Source organism: Myodes glareolus, chromosome 10 (genome assembly GCF_982192425.1).
Source record: "Myodes glareolus chromosome 10, mMyoGla1.1, whole genome shotgun sequence".
Taxonomy (NCBI): domain Eukaryota; kingdom Metazoa; phylum Chordata; class Mammalia; order Rodentia; family Cricetidae; genus Myodes; species Myodes glareolus.
This window is the reverse complement of record NC_142035.1, coordinates 58,766,290-58,788,050: the sequence shown is the minus strand read 5'-3', so window position 1 is coordinate 58,788,050 and position 21,761 is coordinate 58,766,290. Positions and strand designations below refer to the sequence as shown.

Genomic DNA, 21,761 nt, shown 5'->3' with positions numbered 1-21,761 from the left:
GAAGGCTCTGTGGTTAAGATCAAGTCCACATAAAAACAGCAGAACACCCAAGTTCAATTCGCAGCTCCCATATTGCATGGCTCACAATCACCTGTTCTTTCAACTGTATAGGATATGATAACCTCTTCTGACCTCTCTGGATAACTGCACTCACATCCACTCAGATACACATGCGCATACACAGTCCAAAGTAAAAATAAAAAGAATTCCGTGGCTCTAGGTCCTACTGCCTCTACTTTTGAGTGCTGGGATTATAGGTGTATGCTACTACACATGGCTAACCTAATACTTAAAAGCTACATAACATTGAATTCCCTAGCAAGTCATCTTATACATATGGAAGCTGTGTCTAGCAGAGAACAAAAACTGTGATCTTCAAGGTGTGTGGCAGGGCAGGAATTCTGTGTTCATATTTGCAAGGAGAGCCCCAGCACTCAGACTAAGGGACAAAGCCAAAAGACGACCACCTATAATGTCTTCAGAACAGATGGCCCATCACATTTGCAGGCAGCCAGTACTGCACACCTAACCTGCTGAGCTAACTCGGCAGTCTACACTCAGCTGAGCACTTGAGCAGGACAGTCCTGCTTTCTGGATCCTGCATCTCACTGGTCGATCAGAACCACCAGGGCAACACCTCCACTCTCAACATCACAGAGTGCTACCAATATTCAGGTCTTCTGCTGACAGTGCCACACAGTCAGTCTAGGGGACAAAAAGGACCAGATGAGGAGGAAGGACATTGGCCTTCCTACATAAGAATTCCGGTGCTACTGGGTAAGAGGTCTGAATTCCTTTGGGTGCAGGAACACCTACCCCATCCCTTGGGAATGAGTCTGAGCCCTGAGCACACAGAGTCCCTGTGTCTGGCAAATAGACACGTGGGGTTTATGTCTGCCCAAACCGTCTACCAGCCTGCAGAGGCCAGCGATTCTGATGGCAATTGTACGAAGAAACAAAGGGCAACAGCCACAATTTTGCAGGAACAACTAGAAAGCAGCAGCTATGTCTGCCCAGAAAGCACACAGGAAAAAAACTCAGGTCCTCACAGACCTGAGCAGCAGCGGGGAGGACAAGCTACGGCCCTCCAGCAGGGCAGGCCTAAGACAGCAATCATTTTCATTGGGATAGTCATGCAGTCAGGATTTAAAGAGATCAGCAAGTGTACCGCTGGGACCAGGATCCTGGGGCTGCTCCTTCCAAAGAGCAGGTTCCTAGCCCAGTCTCAAGCTGGGTCATCCTCACCCAGTTACTCCCGAAGTTCACCAGAGCAGTTTTCAAATGTGTGCTAGAGAGGAGCAGATGGGGATGGCTCTGCTGCCCTCTGCTGTTAAAACATGGTAACTCATCCACATGGAGATCAAATTCTTCAGGACAATTGAGTGAGCAAGCGTCCCTTGGGACAGGACACAGGACAGACACAGGCAGCCTATCCTGGTCCTAAGGGAAGAGAAACACATACCTGGCTCAGTGTAACAGATGTGAGACCCCCTGACCAGGGGATTCTTGAGATGGGGAACACAGACCTAAAGCCAGCTGTGATGAACCGTCCTCATGACCCTAAAATATGCCCACTTCGTGACTGTAATACCCAAGCTTTAGCCTCTACTTCTGACCCCCACACAGTGGTGTTAACTGAATGCCTGTTGCTGAGGATGGTAGACCATCAATGGCTTCAGGGAAAGGAGAATGCTCAGCATGGATTTACAGAGCACCGACTGCAGTCTAGATCAGCGGTTCTCAACATGTGGGTCACGACCCCTTTGGGGGCTGCATATCAGATATTTACATTACAAGTCATAATAGTAGCAAAATCACAGTTATGAAGTAGCAACAAAATAACTTAATGGTTGGGGTCACCACATGAGGAACTGTACTACGGTCACAGCATTTGAAAGGCTGAGAACCACTGCCCTAGATGAAGGGGAGGTAGATAGAGAATTATCATGGTACCGGACTCTGGAGTTACAGCCTTTCAGAGACATGGATCACTAATTACACTGCAGCCCACAGCATTCATGTTGCAGCAAGGGCTGTGTCACTAGGACAAAGACTAAACTATTACTCTCTTCTTAAACATCCGCCCATTGATGCATTCCAGGCCCTAGGACAATGCTTGGTCACAGTAATTAACATTTTCCTGGATGAATGACTAAATGAGCATCTGTGAACAGGGCATCTTTCAGGCTGGGGCTCCTTGTTCTGTCCCAAGGCACTTGGGCTCACTGAAGGTACAAAAGTGGATCCTGACCACGGGGTTCTCAGCATAGGCTTCCACTCACCCTGACTCCAGCTGCTCCTGAGACTCTGGTTTCCCTGACTCCTGCCCCAGCTCTTGGAAGCCTGGGCGTCCTCTGACCCAGACAGGCCCAGATTAATTTCCACAGACAGCTATCATTCCGGAGTCTGCTCTGTTATGGGAGCTCACCTACAGGCCCTGTGAGAGCCCAGAGGGGCTCAAGCAGAGCTTCAGGGTCTCAGAGAGCCACCATGTACTATGGGCAGTGTACCAACAGCTATTGAGTGTGTATATGTGGTGCCATGTACAGGGTGGGCATTCCTTCATAGCTTTCATTTAAGCCAAGATACTAAGTTTCCTTATGAAGGGTACAAGGAAACAGCTGTCCTGCAGTTGGACCATGGAATGCAGGCACAACCTGTGTATAAAAGAAAAAGTCCCAGCTGGGCGGTAGTGATGCTCACCTTTAATCCCAGCACTCAGCGGGGCAGAGGCAGGAGGATCTCTGTGAGATCAAGGCCAGCCTGGTCTGCAGATTGAGTTCTAGGCCAGTAAGGGTTACACAGAGATACAGAGAAACACTGTCTCGAAAAACCAAACCAAACCAACCAACCAACCAACCAACCAACCAAAAAAAAAAAAAAAAAAAAAAAGAAAAGAAAAAGAAAACCCCCAAAAAGAAGTCTCTGGGAAACAACTGAGCACTAGTCCTCAAGTGAGCTATCCTGTGAGCAGGAGAAAAGTAATTCCTCTTCTGAACAGAACACATATTCTATTGCTAGAAAGAAAAAAAAGATATCTCTGTATCTGTCACAAAACAAATTTCCCCTACTGGGTTGCCTCATCCCGCCTCAATATGAGGGCTTGTGCCTAGTCTTATTTCACCTTGTTATGCTATATTCGGTTGATACTCCTGAGAGGCCTGTTCTTTTCTGAAGGGAAACAGAGGAGCAGCAGATCTGGGGGAGATGGGGGGGCTGGTGCTAGGAGGAGGGGAGGAGGGGAGGCTGTGGTCAGGATTCATTATATGAGATAATAAATTAAAAAAAGAAACAAACAATTTAGCTAGATCCTGTGACCAGATCATACCAGGAGCATCCACCTCGATGCCCTTGATGCCAAACACAAAGAGCTGCTACCAGGACGGTGAGTCTAACCCCTCCCACCCTGCCCTGCACTGGCCATTCAGTGTTTCATGACTGAAGCTACCTCACCTCTATTTTGCTCACTCCCTTTCTCCCCCTCTCCCCTCTGAGGCCCACCCTTATCCTCATTCTCACTCACTTGGGCCATTCTCTGTGGCTTGTGTGGCGTGGAGTGAATGATTTAACAGTTAGTCTTAGGGTAAAACCTACATTTAGTCTGCCCAGGAGTTTTTGAGCATTTGAGACCAATTTTGAAAGGTGATTTACATACAAATCTAGACTTTAGCTTCTTTTATGCCCATGAGGGTTCATATTCCCACAGGACAGTGACTACTGAGCTAGACAGGACGTCCCCACATAGGCAGGCCATACAGTCTTCAGTCTTCCTTGGCTACAGGACCCCAACCAGCTCGCACTCAGTAACTGCAGAATCATCCTCCTGGAATGATTCTGGGATACTCTGGGAATCCACTAATGTGAGGAGACAAGCAGACACGGAGACATGGCTTCCTCCTCATGTAGCTACATGACTGGTAGCAGCTGTAAGCGCCTGAGTTCATGTCATCTGCTTAGCAGAGAGGATGGTGGCCCTGTGCAGATGTGTACTACACCGGACAAGAAGGTGATGACCCCGCTCCAATGGGCATTCCATCCCGGTGGGGCAGTGGACACTGACTGGGCCAAAGCAGTTGAATGCAGCCCCATTATGGCTTGCCTGGAACTGCCCAGAGCTAAAGGGAGACTCTGCAATCAGGCTGGAGGCCCCCAACACTAGGCTTTCAGCAGAACTCTTGCTGAATACAGCACAGTACAGCTGTGTCCAGGGCCCAGCTCAGCTCAGCAGCGAGCCTGTCCAAGCACACTTTTTCAGTGTATGGCTGCAGGAGTTATACGGTGACCTTCAGAGCCAAGCCCAGCTCTAATTCCCTTCAAATTCTGGGATTCTGAAAACCCAGGGTCACCTTAATCTCAGAGACAACTCCGAGCATCACCTACGAGGCCAGGCTGGCTGTCTTTCTCATGTGAGCTTCACTGCCCTTTGGCTAATTGTCTCCCTTTTAAAAAGACATTTGGAAGGCAAACAATGGCTGCTTTAGACCTAGGAGGCCATCATCATGGGTCACCATTAGGAAGGTGACTTCATTGAATTCTCCTTCATTAAACTGAGACTTTCTTTTATTTTCTATAACCAGCTTGGCATTGATTGTGGCAAGGAATTGCCATTCCCACAACCTCCTCCTGACATTGTCTTGGGGGGGGCTCCCAGTACCTGCATGGCTTTGACCTCAGGGAAGTCCCCCGCAGAAATCTGGTACTCTCGCTGCAGCTGAACGTAGATTTCTGGAAGCCTGAAGATAAGTTCCCGCTTCTTACTTTCTTTTCCAAATACGTTTGGCATTTCCTTCTTCAGATAGCTGATGATGTAGGCATGTACCTGAGGGGATATGTCAGGTGAGCACACACCACGCTACTCGAGAGAAGAGATAAATGAGACCCATCCCCATGCAGAACTCTGGTTCTGACCACAAGAGTAGGTGAGGAGCCAGGCAGCCTAAGGGGAGCTAGAATGTACTTCCAGAGCTCCAGAGAGCTGGACTTGAGCAAGGGCCAGAGGGACCGGATATGCTGAGACCACACAATGACAGAGAGCAGAGAGAACCCCAACATCAAAGGCTGGGCAAGGGGAAGGCCCAGGAAGACAATGGGAGGTAGAACGTGACAGATAAGGGACATGGGATGACAGGGCTCCCAAACCCCGAAGGGCAAGCAGTCTCCCCAGGAGGGCACTGCGCTGTCTGTCTGTGTCACCTCCTTCTCTCAGCCCTTCCATTCTTCCACTTCCGACTTTAGGTCAGTAAGTTGTGTTCATTACAAAAGTTTTCTTTTCTTTTTCTTTTTTTTTTTAAGATTTATTTATTTATTTATGTATACAGCATTCTGTCTGCATGGATGTCTGCAGGACAGAAGAAGGCACCAGATCTCATTGCAGATGGTTGTGAGTCACCATGTGGTTGCTGAGAATTGAACTCAGAACCTTTGGAAGAGCAGTCAGTGTTCTTAACCTCTGAGCCATCTCTCCAGCCCTACGAAAGTTTTCTTTACAGAACTTCAAGTTTACAGAGTAATTCAAAAGCCAAATAAAGAGCTAAAATAGGAAAGGATGAAAAACAGAGCAATAATTTAAAAGCTACTGAAGAGAACAGATTTCATTAGAGTCTTAGGGAAGAAGGACATAGGGGGAAGCGAGGAGATGGATCCCAGAGCTCAGCCGAGGGCCTCTGGGTGTGCATGCACACTGGGTGGGCCCAGCAGAGTCTGCACGCACATGCGGTGCACAGAGGCCATCTGAAGATATACACATGCTGGACTGTACGGCTGTTGCCTAGGGACCAACATCTTAAAACTGAATGTAGGGTTAGAAAAATATCTGCCAACAGTTCAAGCTTTCTGAATGCACACCCACCAGAGAATAACCCCACATCAAGCCTGGGATGACTCTAAGGTGTTTTTCACTGTGACACTGTGTGACTTCACAGCAGCTTTGGTTCTGAACATACAACATGTGTACTTTGCACTATGCCTGATGTCACGCCTTGCAGTGACAATAAACTGTCTGAAATACTTCTGTTCGGACTGAGACTGTTGTTTGTGGATTCATGGTAATAGTTTTTCCAGTTAATATTGGACATGCTAACTCATGTCTGTAACCTTGGCCCTCAGGAAGCTGAGACAGAAGGACTGCCATGGGTTGAGGCCAGCCTGGGCTACACAGCGGGTTCCAGGTCAATCTGGGATACCCAGTGAAACCTATCTCCCACCTGTCCCCACTTAAAAAAAAATCAATAATAAACCTGAGACCTACAAAATTCTTAGGTTAAAAAAAATGTGAGATTGAGAGAAGCAGCCAAGTCTTATGAACAAGGGTTTGTTATTTTGTTCAGATCAAAGCTGGTACTAAAACCACACGTTGATTCTAACAGTCTTAAAGAGGGCTTAAGGGGGCCTTTAGAGGCAGGCATCTGAGGTCAGCCTTCAGAGAGACAGGTTTCCATATATAGGCGTGGGCACTGACATCCACAAAGCTCAGGCAGGAATGGAGCTATTTTTAAGCCCTGCAGTGGATAAGCATTAAAGGGCGCATCACCACACACCGAACGGCGATTCTCACACTCTTCAGCCTGTATCTGCCTGATGAGCTACAAAATGCCCAACTTCTCCAAAAAGGAATTTGACACTGCAAACAGGAAAGCCAGGCCCCACATATCACATGTGACTAAGAGGAAAATGCGTCTCTGAAGAGCAAACTAAATTCTACGGAACTCCAGTGACCTCTGAAAGCCAGAGCTCTCCTCTCTCAGCCTCCACCGCTCCTTCCTCAGAAGCTGCTTTGAGTCCCTGCCGAGTGAGAATTCCCAGTGGGTGGGGGCCTTTCCTAGCCTTGTGCAGAACGGGGTCTGCCGGTGTGCTTGCCTCACTTTTGAGTTTGTTTATCCCGTAAAGAAGACTGAGGTCTGCACAGGTTAATAGAAGAATAACACTACACTCTATTTCCCAAACTCATATGTAGGCTTTCCTAAAATAGCTCACTCTGAAGAATTGTGCAGTAAACTTTGACATCTCAGAGCAAACAGACTTCTGACAGGCTGCCTCCCTCTGACAAAAGGTGAGGAAGACAAGGGAGGCTAACCCAGAGCACACGACGGTCTCTTGTTCCTTAGAAGACAGCTTTGAGGGACTGAGGAGATGGCTCAGTGGTTAAGACTGTCCTCCCAGGTGGTCCTGAGTTCAATTCCCAGTACTTGCATGGTGGCTCACAAATATCTGTAATGAGATCTGGCACCCTCTTTGGCCTGCAGGCATACATGCAGCCAGAACACTGTAAATATAATAAATAAGTCTTTAAAAAAAGACAGCTTTGAAAACACACAAATAGAAAAGACAGTAAAATTACCCAATCTCCAAGCTTTTTGTTTGTATTATTAAAATCCTGTATTACGGTGAGAGTGGCTAAGATAAAACCACAGGCCACCGATCCCAAGGAAGCCAGAAGAACTCAGGACACTTCGATCTCCCAGAGGATGTGTGATTACTCACACCTTAGTTTTGATCTCCTTCTGGTTTGCAGCCTACGAGAATTTATTCATGTCATTCAGCCTGTGGTAAAGCAGCCACAGGACACGTATACATGCTATCTAATCCAGTCTTTTCCCACCCCTTAGTCTGTTTTTTTCTTCTTTTCCCCCCCATGTTGGGGACAAAAGCCAGGACCTTGAGCACGTGGAGAACTCTGTACCACTGAGGTAGACCGTCAGTCCTTGGTGTCTTGCTCCCTCATTATATAGTCCTGGTGGCCTTAAGCTTGTGATCTTCCTGTCTCAGTCTCCAAACACTGGGATTACAGGAGTGTGCCACCACCATTTTCAGATGTGAACTCTAACTGACCACTGCATGGCCTGGCAGCATGGGAAACGGGTGCTGCACCTGTTGGTGATCTTCACTGATAAGGAGTTCAAGTCCGGGGTGGGAAGAGGAGCTAAGGGTAGGGATGGGCTGATGTCCTGCCAAGAAGGCTGGAGAGATGGCACGCGCTGCTGAGAACTTACTGCTCAGACTTTTCCATGTTGTTTTGCATATCAATATTCATTCTTCTCCAGTACTGAGTACCATCCATTACATCCACAGCCACTGGGGTGTTTCCACACTTTGGCTATTCTAAATGAATCTGCTATGAGCATTTAAAAAAATGAGGCTACATTTGCTTTCCCTGGGTGGACCATGAATTTTGGAATCATTATTCTGTCAGCTGACTCAGATCTCCTATCTCTTAGGTGATATCTAAAAAACCTACCCATCATATTTTACAATGTCCCTTGTAGGTTTTCTGTCGATACAGAATTTTCTAGAATAAACAGGATTATAGATTAATATATAAACCAAGAGCGTAAAGTAAGGAGATATTGCAGATGATGTTTAAGCTGGATACAGATCAGGACTTTCTGGACCAAGCAGACTACCTGGGCTTGGGATGTGGATTCTGTAATATTCCCAGGCTGTCAATCAGCTCCAGGAAGTTACACTGCTTTCTGAATGTCAGGTTTTCATGTATGAAGGGATAAGGATGCCAAATTGTCAAATAATTGATTTTATCAAGTAAACTCTGTGGCTTCTAAGCATTTTTTTTTTCCACAGAAGGAAAACTGTACCAAGAGAAGGATGACCACACCCACATAAAAGCATTATAAGGAAATATAAGCAGTCCAGGGTGGCTCAGTGGTTTCTTGCCCACCCTTCTCCCTATTTATTTTTTGTTTGTGTTTTTCTGGACAGAATCCCACATAGTCCAGGCTAGCCTCAATCTTATTACATAGCTGAGGATGATCTGGAGTTTCTGGGCCTTCTGTCTCGGTGGGACCGCACGAAGTACCCCACAGCTGACTTATGTAGTGCTGGGGATCAAATCTATGGCTCTGTGCATGCTAGGCGAGCACCCTACCCATTGAGCTACACCTCCAGGCTGCTCCTTGTGTCTTTAAGAATAAACAACAAAGTTCAAAAGTGGGACATAAACTACAGCAGGAGGGCTATGGGGTATAGCTTCACAGAGCACCCACTTAGCATGCACCATGTAAGAGGCCAAGACCACTGTGTTCAGTTCTGCTTCTTAGCCAGCCCGGGCAGCTTCCTGTCCTAATGTTCAGCTGGTATTGCGACATATCACGTGCAAATGGCACTGGGGAGCTGGTGATGGAAGTAGATGTGCCACAAAACATTTTCCTCTGTGAAAAGGAACAAGCCAGATTCTATTCTTAGGAGGAAAAGAATATGCTATTTCTTTTCCTATAAGTAAGCTCAGCAGATTTGACCATCCGCCCCCCACATCTGCACAAGGGTTTCCATTATTCAGTATCAGAACACAGAGGCATTTTGTGTCTCCCTAACCTAGGCCATGCTGGTCTGCTCCAGGGGCTCAGGGATGGCGGGGGCACTGCAGGCTGTGGTGCCCAGCATTTCCAGCAGCTCTCTATCCACTCACACCCACATCCCTTCTCTTTCTCCAGCACAGATTTTCTCTTTCCCTTTTTCTCCCACCTTTTTTCCTATAGCTGAGTACAGCTACAGGAGTACAGCTATGAAGGAACAGAGCTGCAGTCACCGGCCCCTCAGCAGTGACTGGAAATTTAAAATCTCCACGGACATTAAATCCCGTGAAATTTGCAAAGTCTAGAGGAGCTCCTAGCTTCGATTAGAAAATAATTTAGGCTAGCCAGGGTGTGATGGCACATGCCTTTAATCCCAGCACTAGGGAGGCAGAGGCAGGTGAATCTCTGAGTTCGAGGCCAGTCTGGTCTAAAGAGCAAGTTCCAGGATAGCTAGGGTCACACAGAGAAACTGTCTCAAAAAACAAACAAATAAACAAACAACAAAAACCAACAATTACAAAACTAATTTAGACTTTTATATACCCTGAAATTAAATTAATTTATAACAGCTAGAACAGAGAACTACCACTGAACAAGCAAAACGAGACAGACTTGCTGCTACCATGCACTAGGCCTAGGGTAGCAGGTCTTTCAGAAGAGCTGCAGCTAAGTGGTTTCACGAACTAGTTAGAGCAACTGCCTTGCAGGACAGGAATAAAGTGGTCTAGAGTTCTGAGAAGAAGTATCTTATACCAGGAAGAAAGGACAGCAACTGGTGACTCACATAGCACCCTTCGGACTCAAGTTAGCTTGGTGATACACAGAGGAAAAGTATGTACACCCTGGGGTGTAAGAAAGGGAACCAGGAGGTTGCAGCACTTTGTGTCCCGGGCAGTGACAGCCAGGGGCAGGTCTCTCCAGACATAGGAACACGCACATTTGGCCTCAGTAGGAAGACGGCTGCCGAGAAGTAAGAAGGTGTTGGAAGGCTTGTGAGCCTCTGGGGAGCTGTCCTGTCTTCCTCTGACAGGCACCTAGGCACCATCCTCAGAGTGTCACACGGGCAAGCACCCGTTCCTTGATCGGCACAGTTCCTCTGTCTACAGTAAGGGTGCTCTGGGACTTCCTCCTCCACCAGATGACTGTTTAGCTCTGCTCTGGAAATGCCAAATCTGTGTCTACTAAACGAACCAAAGTTGTGGTGGACTCCAGAAGTCTGACCCAGTACACCCAGGCCAGACCAAAAGTCAGTCCCCCTCCACTGCTGTTGTTGTTTTACACCAGAAGACCAAGAGAAGCAAAGTTGACTCCACTTCCTGACCAAGTTTCAATGGGTGTAGATCAGCCTGTGCGGCACTGGTTAGTCTCAAACTCATCGAAATCCACCTGTCTCTATCTCCTGATTAATGGTGCAGCAAGATTATGGTGATTTTTTTTTTTTTGAGAGGGTCTTACCAAAGCCCTGGCTGGCCTGGAACTCCTATGAAGACAAGGCTGGCCTTGAAACTCACAAAGATCCACCTGGCTCTGCTGCCCAAGTAGTGGGATTAAAGGAGTACACCAATCACATTCCCCACCTGAGCCTTCTGGGATGAACTGCCCATTGTACAGGAGACAGCAGTGCAATCCAGCACCAGCCCCAGGGCCCACCCTGTCACCTGATGCTTACTTTGGCCAGCCTCGCCCGCTTGATGAGGTCGTTGAGTTTGCGCACTGCAGCCTTCTGGGGCAGGCTCTGGATGTCTCTGAAGAGGTCCTGTGCCTCAGCCTCGAAGAGCCGGCGGTTGTCTGTGTTCTGCAGAGGCTGTGCCCAAAATGAGCCAATGTAGACTCGAAGCACCTCGGGCGTGTTGATGACCTTGCCCAGAGACCACATCAGGGCCCCGTAGACGCGCATCAGCTGCTGGGTGTCCACTTGGTCAGCCTTGTTCAGGACCACTCGGATTTTGTCATCCTGGCCCCGGAAGGCCTTGATCGCCTCTGAGAACTCATCCGAGATGTCCAGTTTGTGAGCGTCAAAGAGTAGGATGATCCTGTCAACCCGCTCAGCAAACCACTGTAGGACCTGGCAGAAATCATACCCTGGGTGGAGAGAAAGCTCTGTCAGTGTGCGGAACACTCTGGGGGACATGGCCGTGGGAGAACGCCAGTGAAGGAGAGCGTTGAATCTGGGGCAGCAGGGCCTACGACTTGAAAACCATCTCCCAGGAGATGGCTGGGCTGGATGCACATAGCTAATACTGGGGATCTGGCACCCTTCCAAGGAAGGGACAAGACGGGGCCTCTGGTCAGCTTGACGAAGCCCTGCGTGTAGGCAAACCTTGGCACTCATGGTTCTGACCTCACCTAGCAGAGGTCTTTGGGTGAGGGGCAGAACTGACCTCCAGTCCTGACACCGAAGGCCGTAGGCTAAAGGCTCACTCTCTGGACAAGACTTACTCTCCAGAAAACATCTGAGACGAAGAAAGAAGGGAGCCTGGAGGCCACCTGCACTTCCAGGGTGTCCAGCAAGCATGGGAATGGTTTACAGAGTGCTGAGGAGGTCAAGGGTTGTCTGGGGGAAGCTGTGATTGATATTTATCATGAGGACTTTTTATAGCTTACGTGTGTTTAAAAAGTATTTTAAACATCTGTCACACAGAATATGGTCGTTTGCCAATTTCCTCTTTAAAATGGACAGGGCTACAACAGATTCCACTGGTCGTATTTGGCCACCTACCAATCTGTTCCAAATCAAGCAGTCAAGTAAACACTCTTCCTGAGGTCAAGACTTTCGGCCATCTCCCCCAAGGAAGCAAGTTCCCAGGAGAGGCACACAGGAGGCCAATACCCAAAGGTTATTTTACTCCCAGGCTGCTCAGCTGCAGAGCCTCGGTCTCCGTTGAAACTGAGCAGTCGCCTCTTGAGCTGCCTTCCTATTCCCTATAACCCCAAACGCATGCCAAAGTCTAGAGAATGATGCCATGAGGCAGCTACCACGCTATTTTAACAGTCTACCTTGCTTATTGAAAATATTTTTAAAAAAATATCAAGCTTGATTTATTCAGATAAGAAAATACCAGACAGCAAAAAAAAAAAAAAAAAAAAAAAAGCTAGATCTTTACCTGTTAGCAGGCTGAGTCTCTACAAACAAACACGCAACCACTACAACAGAACACCAGTGGGGTGGTGGCTGGAGAGACGACTCAATGGTAAAGAGCACTGGCTGCTCTTCCAGAAGACCTGGGCTTGGTTCCTAGTACCCACATGGCACCTAATAACTGCCTGTAACTCCAGTTCTAGGAGGTCTGACATCCTCTTCTGACTTCCATAGGTGCTAACTATACATGGTACACAGACTTACATTCAAGAAACCACTTGTACATATAAAACTTTAATAAATCTTTAAAAGAAAAACCCTAGCCAGGTGGTGGTGGCATATGCCTTTAATCCCAGCACTTGGGAGGCAGAGGAAGGAGGATCTCTGCGAGTTTGAGGCCAGCCTGGTCTACAGAGTGAGTTCCAAGGCAGCCAGGGATACAAAGAGAAACCTTGTCTCAAAAAACCAAAAACCAAAACAAAAAAAGCATAACAAACAAATAAACTCTCCCCCAAACAAAACAAAAACAATAACAACAACAACAAAAAACAAAGCAAAAAAAAATAAACCAACAAAACCAAAAAACCCTACCCTTCATAAAAGAAAGCACTGGGAAGAAATTGGTTTCAAAGAAATGAATAATATCAGGCATGGTGGCTCATATGCAAGATCCTATCACTTGAGAAGAGAAGGCAGGAGGAATGCTACAAATTTGAGGTCAGCCTGGGTTATAAAGTTACCCCCATCTCAAAAAAAAAAAACCAACCCCAAAACAAAAACAAAACAAAAAAGATGACCACAGAATGATAGCATTCACATAAAATGTTAAATACCAGGCAGCACTCAGGAGCCTACGGATACACACTGCAGCAAAAGCCCACACTGTCAGTATCAACCTGGGATGCTGGCTGGGAATGGAGTATGGGTTCTAAGGCAGATAAGGAAGTGTCCAGGGAAAATGACCTTGTAGGAAAAGTGAAGAAGTTTGTGGACTAAAGTTTTCATCCCTTTGAAAAACGAATATGGGAGGGGGAGCAGATATACAAGAAGCTAGAGTTCATATTAGGTTTATTGTGTTTGGTTTTGAAATAGGTATTACTATATAAGTGCCAAAGGAAGCTTGTCATCCTCGTAGGTAGGTTGAAAGGGCAGCATCGCTAATGTCGGCTTAGCCATGCAGACATGGTGGCTCTTCCTCTCAGGCCACCTCAGAGACTACTTTGCTGTAACACAACAAGTGTTAAACTACAGCCTAAATTAAAATTTACAGTTTGTAAATAATAAGATTCTGGACTGGGGATTAGCTTAGTGATAGAGCACACAAGAGGACTTGGGGAGGATCCTTAGGCATGCGTGCGTGCGTGCACATGCGTGCGTACATGTACACACACACACACACACACACACACACACGGAGATAGACAGAGACAGAGAGATATCAAGCACAGAGGTGGTGAGTAGCTTCCGGTGCTAAGGTGAGATCCTTGCTACACAAGCCCATGCTAGGTGAAGCCATTACACATCTCTGGAGCGATGGCCCTGTCTGTATCTCCTCTTTCTAAAGTAACAATGGGAATCAAGAAGTACAGGCAGGCGGAGCTGTAGTTTTGTGCCACTGAACAGGTAAAAAGGACTGCTTGTCACACACCAGGCAACACAATCAAGGGTGGGAGAGTTTGGTTTGTTCAATTGCCCATATGCACCATAATGATTTTTACCATTTCGGTCATTTTGTAAGACTCTAGTTCACTGGTGTTTAATACGCTCTCACTGTTGCACAACTATCACTATTACTCATTTCCTAAGCTTCTTCATCTTCCCAACTGAAACTCTAAACCCATCCAATACTAAATCTCTCTGTCTTCTATAGGGAATGGGGAGCCTTGAAGGAGTGAAGTCCTGAGAGAATGTGGACTATTGACATGAGCTGGCCACGTCAAAGACCCCAGAGCCTTAGACCCACAGAAGAATGGCAAAGCCTCCCCGGCTGGGGTGAGGTTCAGAGGCATGGCATGGCAGAGGTTCATCTTTCCTTGGATGAGAGGGACTAAGTGCAAGTGTTGACAATATGTTCAGAGTATGTCCACCATCACTCCCTGCCACTCAATGTTTATGGCCTGCAGACTGCTCCCTATAGAGACTGCTCCTGCACAGATGAACTTAACCCAGCCCCTCCACCCAGCTGTGTACCATAAGCCCAGCCTCCTAGTTTTATCTGTGTGTAATAACCCAGTCTGGTTCAGCTGTATACAACAACTGCGTCTTTCTGTTAAACTGGAGACAATAAACACACTGAGCTTATAGGGTGCTGTGTTTTCTCCAGTCAAGAATTCAGACCACCCAATCTCAGTTTTCTGTGTCTCTGGCTGCGCTTGTCTTTTCTTCATTCACTCACTGCTCAGTCAGATCCGCTCCTGGAGCTGCGCTGGATCCCCCATCTCCCCAGCCAGTTTCTCAGAACAGCATTCTCCTCTCTAGGTTCATGAATCTGACTGTTGTCAGTGCTGCATGTGAATGAATCGTACAATATCTGTCCTTTGTAACTGGCTGGTTTCACATGGCATAATAAACGATTATCTAGATTATAGCAAGCGTGTGTGGTATATGCACATGTGTGTACCTGTGAACTTGTGTGCAGGCAAGAGGATAATAAAGCGTCCTGCCTGCTCAATCACTTTTTGCTTTATTCTCTTGGGACAAGGTCTCTCACTGAATCTTATTTTATTTCTCAGGACAGAGTCTCATCATGTAGTCTTGGCTGGCCCAGAACTCACTGTGTTGGCCAGGATGTTCTGGAACTCACAGAGATCTGCCTGTCTCTGCCTTCAGAGTGTTAGAATTAAAGGCACGTGCCACCATGCATGGCCCTAAAGATTTTATGTCTGTCTGTGTGCATGTGTCTGTATAAGTGAAGACCACGTGTGTGCAGGTGTCTATGGAAGCCAGAGGAGGGTTCAGATCCCTTGGAGCTGGAGTTCAGGTTGTGTGAGCTGCCCAAAGTAGGTGCTGGGAACATAGAACTCAGGGCCTTTGGAGGGGCAGTATGTGCTCTCAACTGCTGAGCCATCTCTTCAGTACCCTTCTTTAGCTTATAAATTCTTTAACCACAGGGACCATCTTCTTCATAGTTGTACAAATTGTTACGGGCAGGCAGTGTTGGCTTAGACAGACAGATGCCTTGGATCTAATCCTGCCTACATCATAGTAGTTGTATGATTTTGTGCAAGTGGTTTAATCTCTGTTACCTTGTTTGTAAAATGGAGCCCCTAACAGTACCCACATACTTTAGGGCTGCATTCTTAACACATGAGGCATTTAGAATCATCTTAGCACTTAGAAAACTGTCCACAATGCTATCTACTAGTCATGGTAAAAAACCAAAATTTTGTATCCCGTGCTTGAGGCACAGTGAGGTCACAGCGACGTTTATCAAAAGATGCCTAACTAGAGTGAAATACAGTCTAGATCTAGGGCAAGAGGACGTTCCCGAGGGACTTTATAAAACTCAGGTTGCTAGCTTTGTTCAGTCCCAAACTGAAACAATCCAGCTGTCTCTTGAAAGGCTTGTAAAGAGGGGTACATGCAACATGGGTCCAACCGACACATAACTGTGGTGAAGGAAGCCAGCTACTAAAGAGCACACACTAAACAATTTATCTCATAAAGTTCTGGAACAGGCAAGATTATGTGACACCTGAGTGCTGCCTACAGCAGAGGTGAGGCTGGGACTAAATGACTGGAACCAAGAGGGACCTCCTAGGGGGTGAGAGAGTTCTATCCCTTGATGAAGGTACTGGCTCCATGTGCACACAGACTTGGTGCAACTTTCCAAACTGCAGTTACAAGAGATACATCTTATTATATGTTATATGAGCATCACATATGCATGCGTGTGTGCAGGCTGCAGAAATTGCATAGCAACATTCCCCTTTGATGATCAAGACAGTTTTGCTTTTAGATTTATGTAGCTGAGTGCTCTGCCTGTATTATGTATGTGCACCATGTACATTCCTGGTGCCCATGCAGAAGAGAAGGCAGCAGCAGGTTGGTTCTCTGGAGCTGGAGTTTCAGATGGTTGTGAGCCACCATGTGGGTGCTGGGAACGGAGTGTGGTCCTCTGCAAGAACCCAACTGCACTCTTCACAACTGAGCAGCCACCTCTTCGGCCCTACTCAGTTATAAACATTTCAACGCTTTAAGCCCTCCAGTGGAAGTTTTATTGAAATGAAACAAAAAAAGAGATATAATCAGCCCCAATGAAAGCTTTGAGAGCTGGGAAAAGGGTATGTGCCCTTCGGAAGATTCCAGCTTGGCATTCCTGGCTCCACGTTCCAGGAACAAAGGGAGGGTCAGGAAGGAAGGGGCCCGTCCATCCAATCAGGGGTTTCCTGATTTTCACAGGGCCTGTGGAAACTGTGGTCCTCATTTGGGCCAAAGAAAGAGCTGCCAGGAAATGGAAGCCAGGGTTTGCAGTTGCTCCCTGGCTCAGGTAAATACAAGTCAGGGGACCTGAGGAAGCAAATTTGGCTGTCTATTTTTAATGGGGGGGGGCAGCTTAAATTTCTCCCCAGAGCCAAATTTCTAATTACACAAGTTTTAAACAAGACGTGTGTCAATAAAAGGATGTAAAACAATGGAAGGCAGTCAGAACCAAGGCCAGATTCTCTCTGGGTCCTCATGTGGCCTTGGTGTGGCCTTCAGCCCCTGCACCTTTCCTCTTTGCAAAGGCTGGTTCTCCCTCCCAGAATTAACAGCTCTGGTTCTAGTTGGGGCCCTTAAACTCTACCACAAACTTCTATGTTGGTTTGTTAGTGTGATCCCAAGGTCTCCTGGGCCTCCTGGTCAACCTTGAGTCCTCCAGTACCCAATTGGTGAGTGTCCATTAGAGATGGGCACTGAGAATGCCAGTTATGCTCCCTCCCATGCAGTCAGATTGACCTTCTTGACCTCAGGTTCCTTCCTCTCCAATCCAGTCCCCAAATAACCCCTAGCTCTTCAAACTGTGAGTCCCCTCAGTACTCTGAGAATCAGTGTTTACAGAGTGAAGTCTTCATGACTAGTCTGCGCCTCACCACTGGGTCTTTTCTAGTAGTCTTCTACTGAACCCCCACTCCATACCCTACAAACACACATAGGGCTCTTTGTTATGTGTCAGAGGCACCTACATATTCCAGTCTTTATACCTTTATACTTTCCTTCTGCCTGCATTGACCACCCATGAGGGTCCCTCCCCAATGTAGCAGGATGGGACTTCCCCCATGTGACCTCCCAATAGGCATTTTCTCCAGGCTTTGGGGTGTCTCCTGGCCCAGGCACCCAGACTAGACACTACAGGAAGCTGGAGAGCAGGGGAGGTCTTAATTATGTTTGTTACCTCAGACTGCAGCTGCTTTCCACCATCCAAGTCAGGTTCTCTGACATGTTCCTACAGCACCAATAATTTTGCTTTTGTAGCACTTATTTAGTGACTTGAAGATGTAAATTCAGGGCTCAGTGGTTAATAATGTGATACTCTTCCAGAGGACCCAAGCTTGGTTCTTAGGACCCACAGTGGGGGGCTCCCTTCTTCATTCTGTCTACCACTACATACCCAAGATCTACTATTAAACATAGTAAGTGTTTAATAAATTTGTCTTATTTTTCAAAAAAAAGGTAAAAATGGCACTAGCATATGATCTGGTAATCTAATTTCTGGGTATTTATAGAAAAGAAGTGAAATTAAGACAGCTTGCACTCCCATGTTAAATGTAGCATTATTTTGGGGACAAGCTGTGAAACACAAGAGTCCACACATGGCTGAATGTATAAGGAGAATGTGGTATATTCCTAATGCAAAATATCATTCAGCTTTTTTTTTTTTTAAAAAAGGGAAATTCTGCAGCACATGGCAATGTGACAACATGGATGGACCTTGGGGACATACTAAACAAAACAAGCCAGACTGCAGACAAAGGCAGATGCTGTGTGATAGATCTACCTGTGAGAGATTAGAACAGTCAGACTCACAGACTCAAAGGGAAATGGCAGCTGCTGGGCTTGGGGAAGAGAGCCAGCAGGCAGAACAGTTCAGCTGTGCCACATGAACAAGCCCTGAAGATGGGTTCAACACCACCACGCCCAGAGTTAATTCCATACTGGATGTAAAAATTCAGTAAGAGGGGCCAGCGAGATGGTTCAGTGTGTAAAGTCACTTGTCACCAGGTCTCTGACAATTTGAGTTTGATCCTCAGGACTCATTTGGAGGAGAGAGAGAACTAATTCTTATATTTTGTCCTCTGAAATCCACATATGTGCTGTGGTTTGTGTGTGAGCCCCACGACTCAAACATTTAGATAAGTGCACTTCTGTCTGTTTTCATTAGAGGTAGGTGGAAGAAGGAAAAAAAATTATAAAGAGACTAGATTGCCTGCTAAATATTCTTACCACAATAAAATAAAAACACACACAAATATGTCTTAGCCAATACACTGACTTGAACAAGCATCATTTTTCTTGGCAACTTGGATGACATAGTTGCTTAAATAGTTCTAAAAAATGGCTGTTCCTAACTGCAGGAAGCGTAAATCATCTAAAAATAAACATCAACTATCTGGGCCCACTTAGGCACGCTAACCTTATTTTTAAAAAGGGGCACTTGCGTTAACAATAACGGCCACTTCAGCTAGACCTGTGGGGAGTCTCTGCATTGTTTCCAGGCCGACTTTGCTTTACAGCTAACAAAGTATTTTTCTGAACATTTCATTGTTGAGAGCGGAGTGACGGCTAAAAATACGTAATAGCTGTCCAAATTTACTGGCTCTGGCTCCAGTCTTGCCTCAAGAGCTTCCTAGGGCTTCATCTCAGCGGTCCTGTAACACTCCTGCAGCGTGCCATCGCGTCCCCTGACCTACAGACAGGAACTGACTAGAGAGGTCATCTGACTTCCCCACGTACACAGCGCTTTCCCAGGGCAACAGGAGCCAAACCAGGCTTTCTGACCCCAGAGTCTGTGCCTTTATTCACTGTGTGGCACCGCAGGGATGCGGGGAGGGAGGAACATTACTGAGGATTCTTTTTCCTTCTATAGTATGGTATTTTGTGTGTGTGTGTGTGGGGGGGGCCTCAATCTCCAGCACTTTCGAGACATAGGCTGCAATGGTATCCCTTTCACCACCCTGAGGGCGGAGCAGTATCTCCTCAGCTATGTACTACCTGCCCAGGAATACCCCATTAGCTGTGGGCTTCAGAGCAGGGACGAGCTGGGAGCAGCAGGGCTTGGAGAGAACACACGCTGTGGTAACACATGTGGTTACCACAATAACCCATTGTGGTCTGCACAAGAAGATCCCCTGAGAAGAGTTATTTTTGTGGAAGTTCAGTGTGAAGTTTTCCTCAAAGATCTCAGTGGGTAATGGCTACCTCCCAGGGAACACAACTAGCTACAATAAGAGGCCTGAGCTTGGGAGCAGTCCCTCACTGGCACACCTGGCCTGAAGGAGGCTGGGACACAATTCAGATGCAAACAAGGTCCAGAGAAGCACAGGACCTGGGCTTCATGCTGTTTACTTGTTTCCCTTCCCATCTTTCTCCCTCTGGGATTCAGTCCAAGACCCTGTAAATCAGATTGTCTATGCCTGTTTCCTTGTAAAATAAACAAGCCAGCCTCACAGGCTGTCTCTCCACCCCGTGGCAGGAGAATAGAGACCGGACAAAGTTACATCGAGATTAACAACATATCAAGGCTAGTGATATACCCAGAACCCACATGGCGGAAGGAGAGAACTCACTTCCAGAGTCTGTCTTCTGACTGCACACATGCACCATGCATGGTATGCCCACAGAATGCACACCCCGCCGCCCACAGTTGGAGAAGCAGGTGCTATTTAAATGTCCTATAAAGGGTCATGGAGGTTAAACTTCAAGACTTTACTCCCCTCGGGGGTACTTTCCATCTCTTAATAAACTCTTTATTCTTATTTCTAACCAATCCTTTTTCCTGGGACATAAGAGTCTGAACTTGGGTGTCCTTTGCTCCCAGATATGCCTGTACCAGTCCTCAGGAAGGTGGTAAGGATAATGGCAGAGCATATTTGTGGGAATGTGTCCAGACCGTCAGGAAAAGTATCACTCTGCAGGGTTAGTCCATCGACACAGGACAGAGGAAGGTTCTAGGTAAATCCTAGCCCAGTGAATTCTACTGCCTCTTATAGTGTGGTCAATCTCAGATTGAAAATTAGGTTAAGAAGCAGGCTCACTTAAAGAGAGCTAGGCACTGGAAAAAGACAGAATGCTATGCGACATTTGCGGCTCTTTTCTGGAGATCCCGCTAAGAATCTACCGACATGACACATCCAAGTCTGGTCACCTGGACCATCTAACCATTCCACGTTGCCAGGCCTCAGTTTCACATCTATAAGTCTGGTGATCATTAAGGAATCGTTTGAATCTGAAGTTTCTAGTTGTCTAAACGGTTCTGGACAGGAGACTACGAAAAGTCAGATGCTTGGGAAACTCAGTTTAGCTCAGTGTCCACTGAATACGGACATCCACTAGTTACAAGATCAGCCTAAGGGGGCTATAGGAGTACTGAATAATTAACTAATAAAATTAGCAAGTAACAAGTCTCATTCATTATATTCCTTCCATATGAAGCCTGTGTCTTACAGCATTTGGTCTAATTTGAAGGTCCTTGAATATTTTCATTGGGGTAAATAGTTTGTCTTGAAAGTTTAATTTCCTTGTGACCTGATTCCAAACAATTCTATACTGAAAGAAATTACCAGAAGAAAGGTCAAAGGATGCTTAAAAAGTGATTGGCCCCAGTCTTCCAATAGTGTATCACAATGAACAACATCAAGGGATCAGTGTTACACATGAAAAATACCCATTTCTCATTTTTTGAGTGGGCTTTGTGTACATTAGATAAGAAACTCTTACACAATATATCTATAAATCAGAAGAGTCAGTTTGGCAAACTTGAGTTTTCTTGAGGCAAAATGCCAACGTCATCAGGCTCCACCCAGGTGTGATAAGGTCAGACGCTGACAAATAAGGCTTTGACCTTGACAATGAATCTTGTCATCCCCAGGTTCAGAGGGTCAAAAAGACAATGGTTTTCTAAAGAGAAACCAAGATGACTGGATCAAGAAAGGCCCTAAAAGCCATTTCTGACCCCAGCCCACCCTGCCCTAGGATTGAAACACCCAGCACTGTGTGGGCGTCTGGGAGCACGGGGGCAGCAGCCAGATGATGACGATCAGGGCCAGCAACTAAATCATGGCTCGCCAAAACATTACTCAGAGATTTTCTGGGTTTAGGTCACAAATGAAAAGGCAGATCAAATCAGCAGGGACCATGTGAGTCCACAATGGGCTCTTACAAAAATAAAAGACTCACTT

General features: G+C 46.6%; 1 protein-coding gene across 1 annotated transcript in view; it reads right to left on the bottom strand.

Moving 5' to 3' along the window:
- The window catches only part of Ehd4 (EH domain containing 4), a 70,472-nt gene that overhangs the window by 5,182 nt on the left and 43,529 nt on the right, over positions 1-21,761 (bottom strand). The window contains exons 4-5 of the mRNA XM_048459633.3: positions 10,975-11,387; positions 4,655-4,819 (exon numbers count right to left, since the gene is read on the bottom strand). Of these exons, the coding sequence (XP_048315590.1) occupies positions 4,655-4,819; positions 10,975-11,387 (578 nt within the window). The remainder of the gene's footprint in view (positions 1-4,654; positions 4,820-10,974; positions 11,388-21,761) is intronic.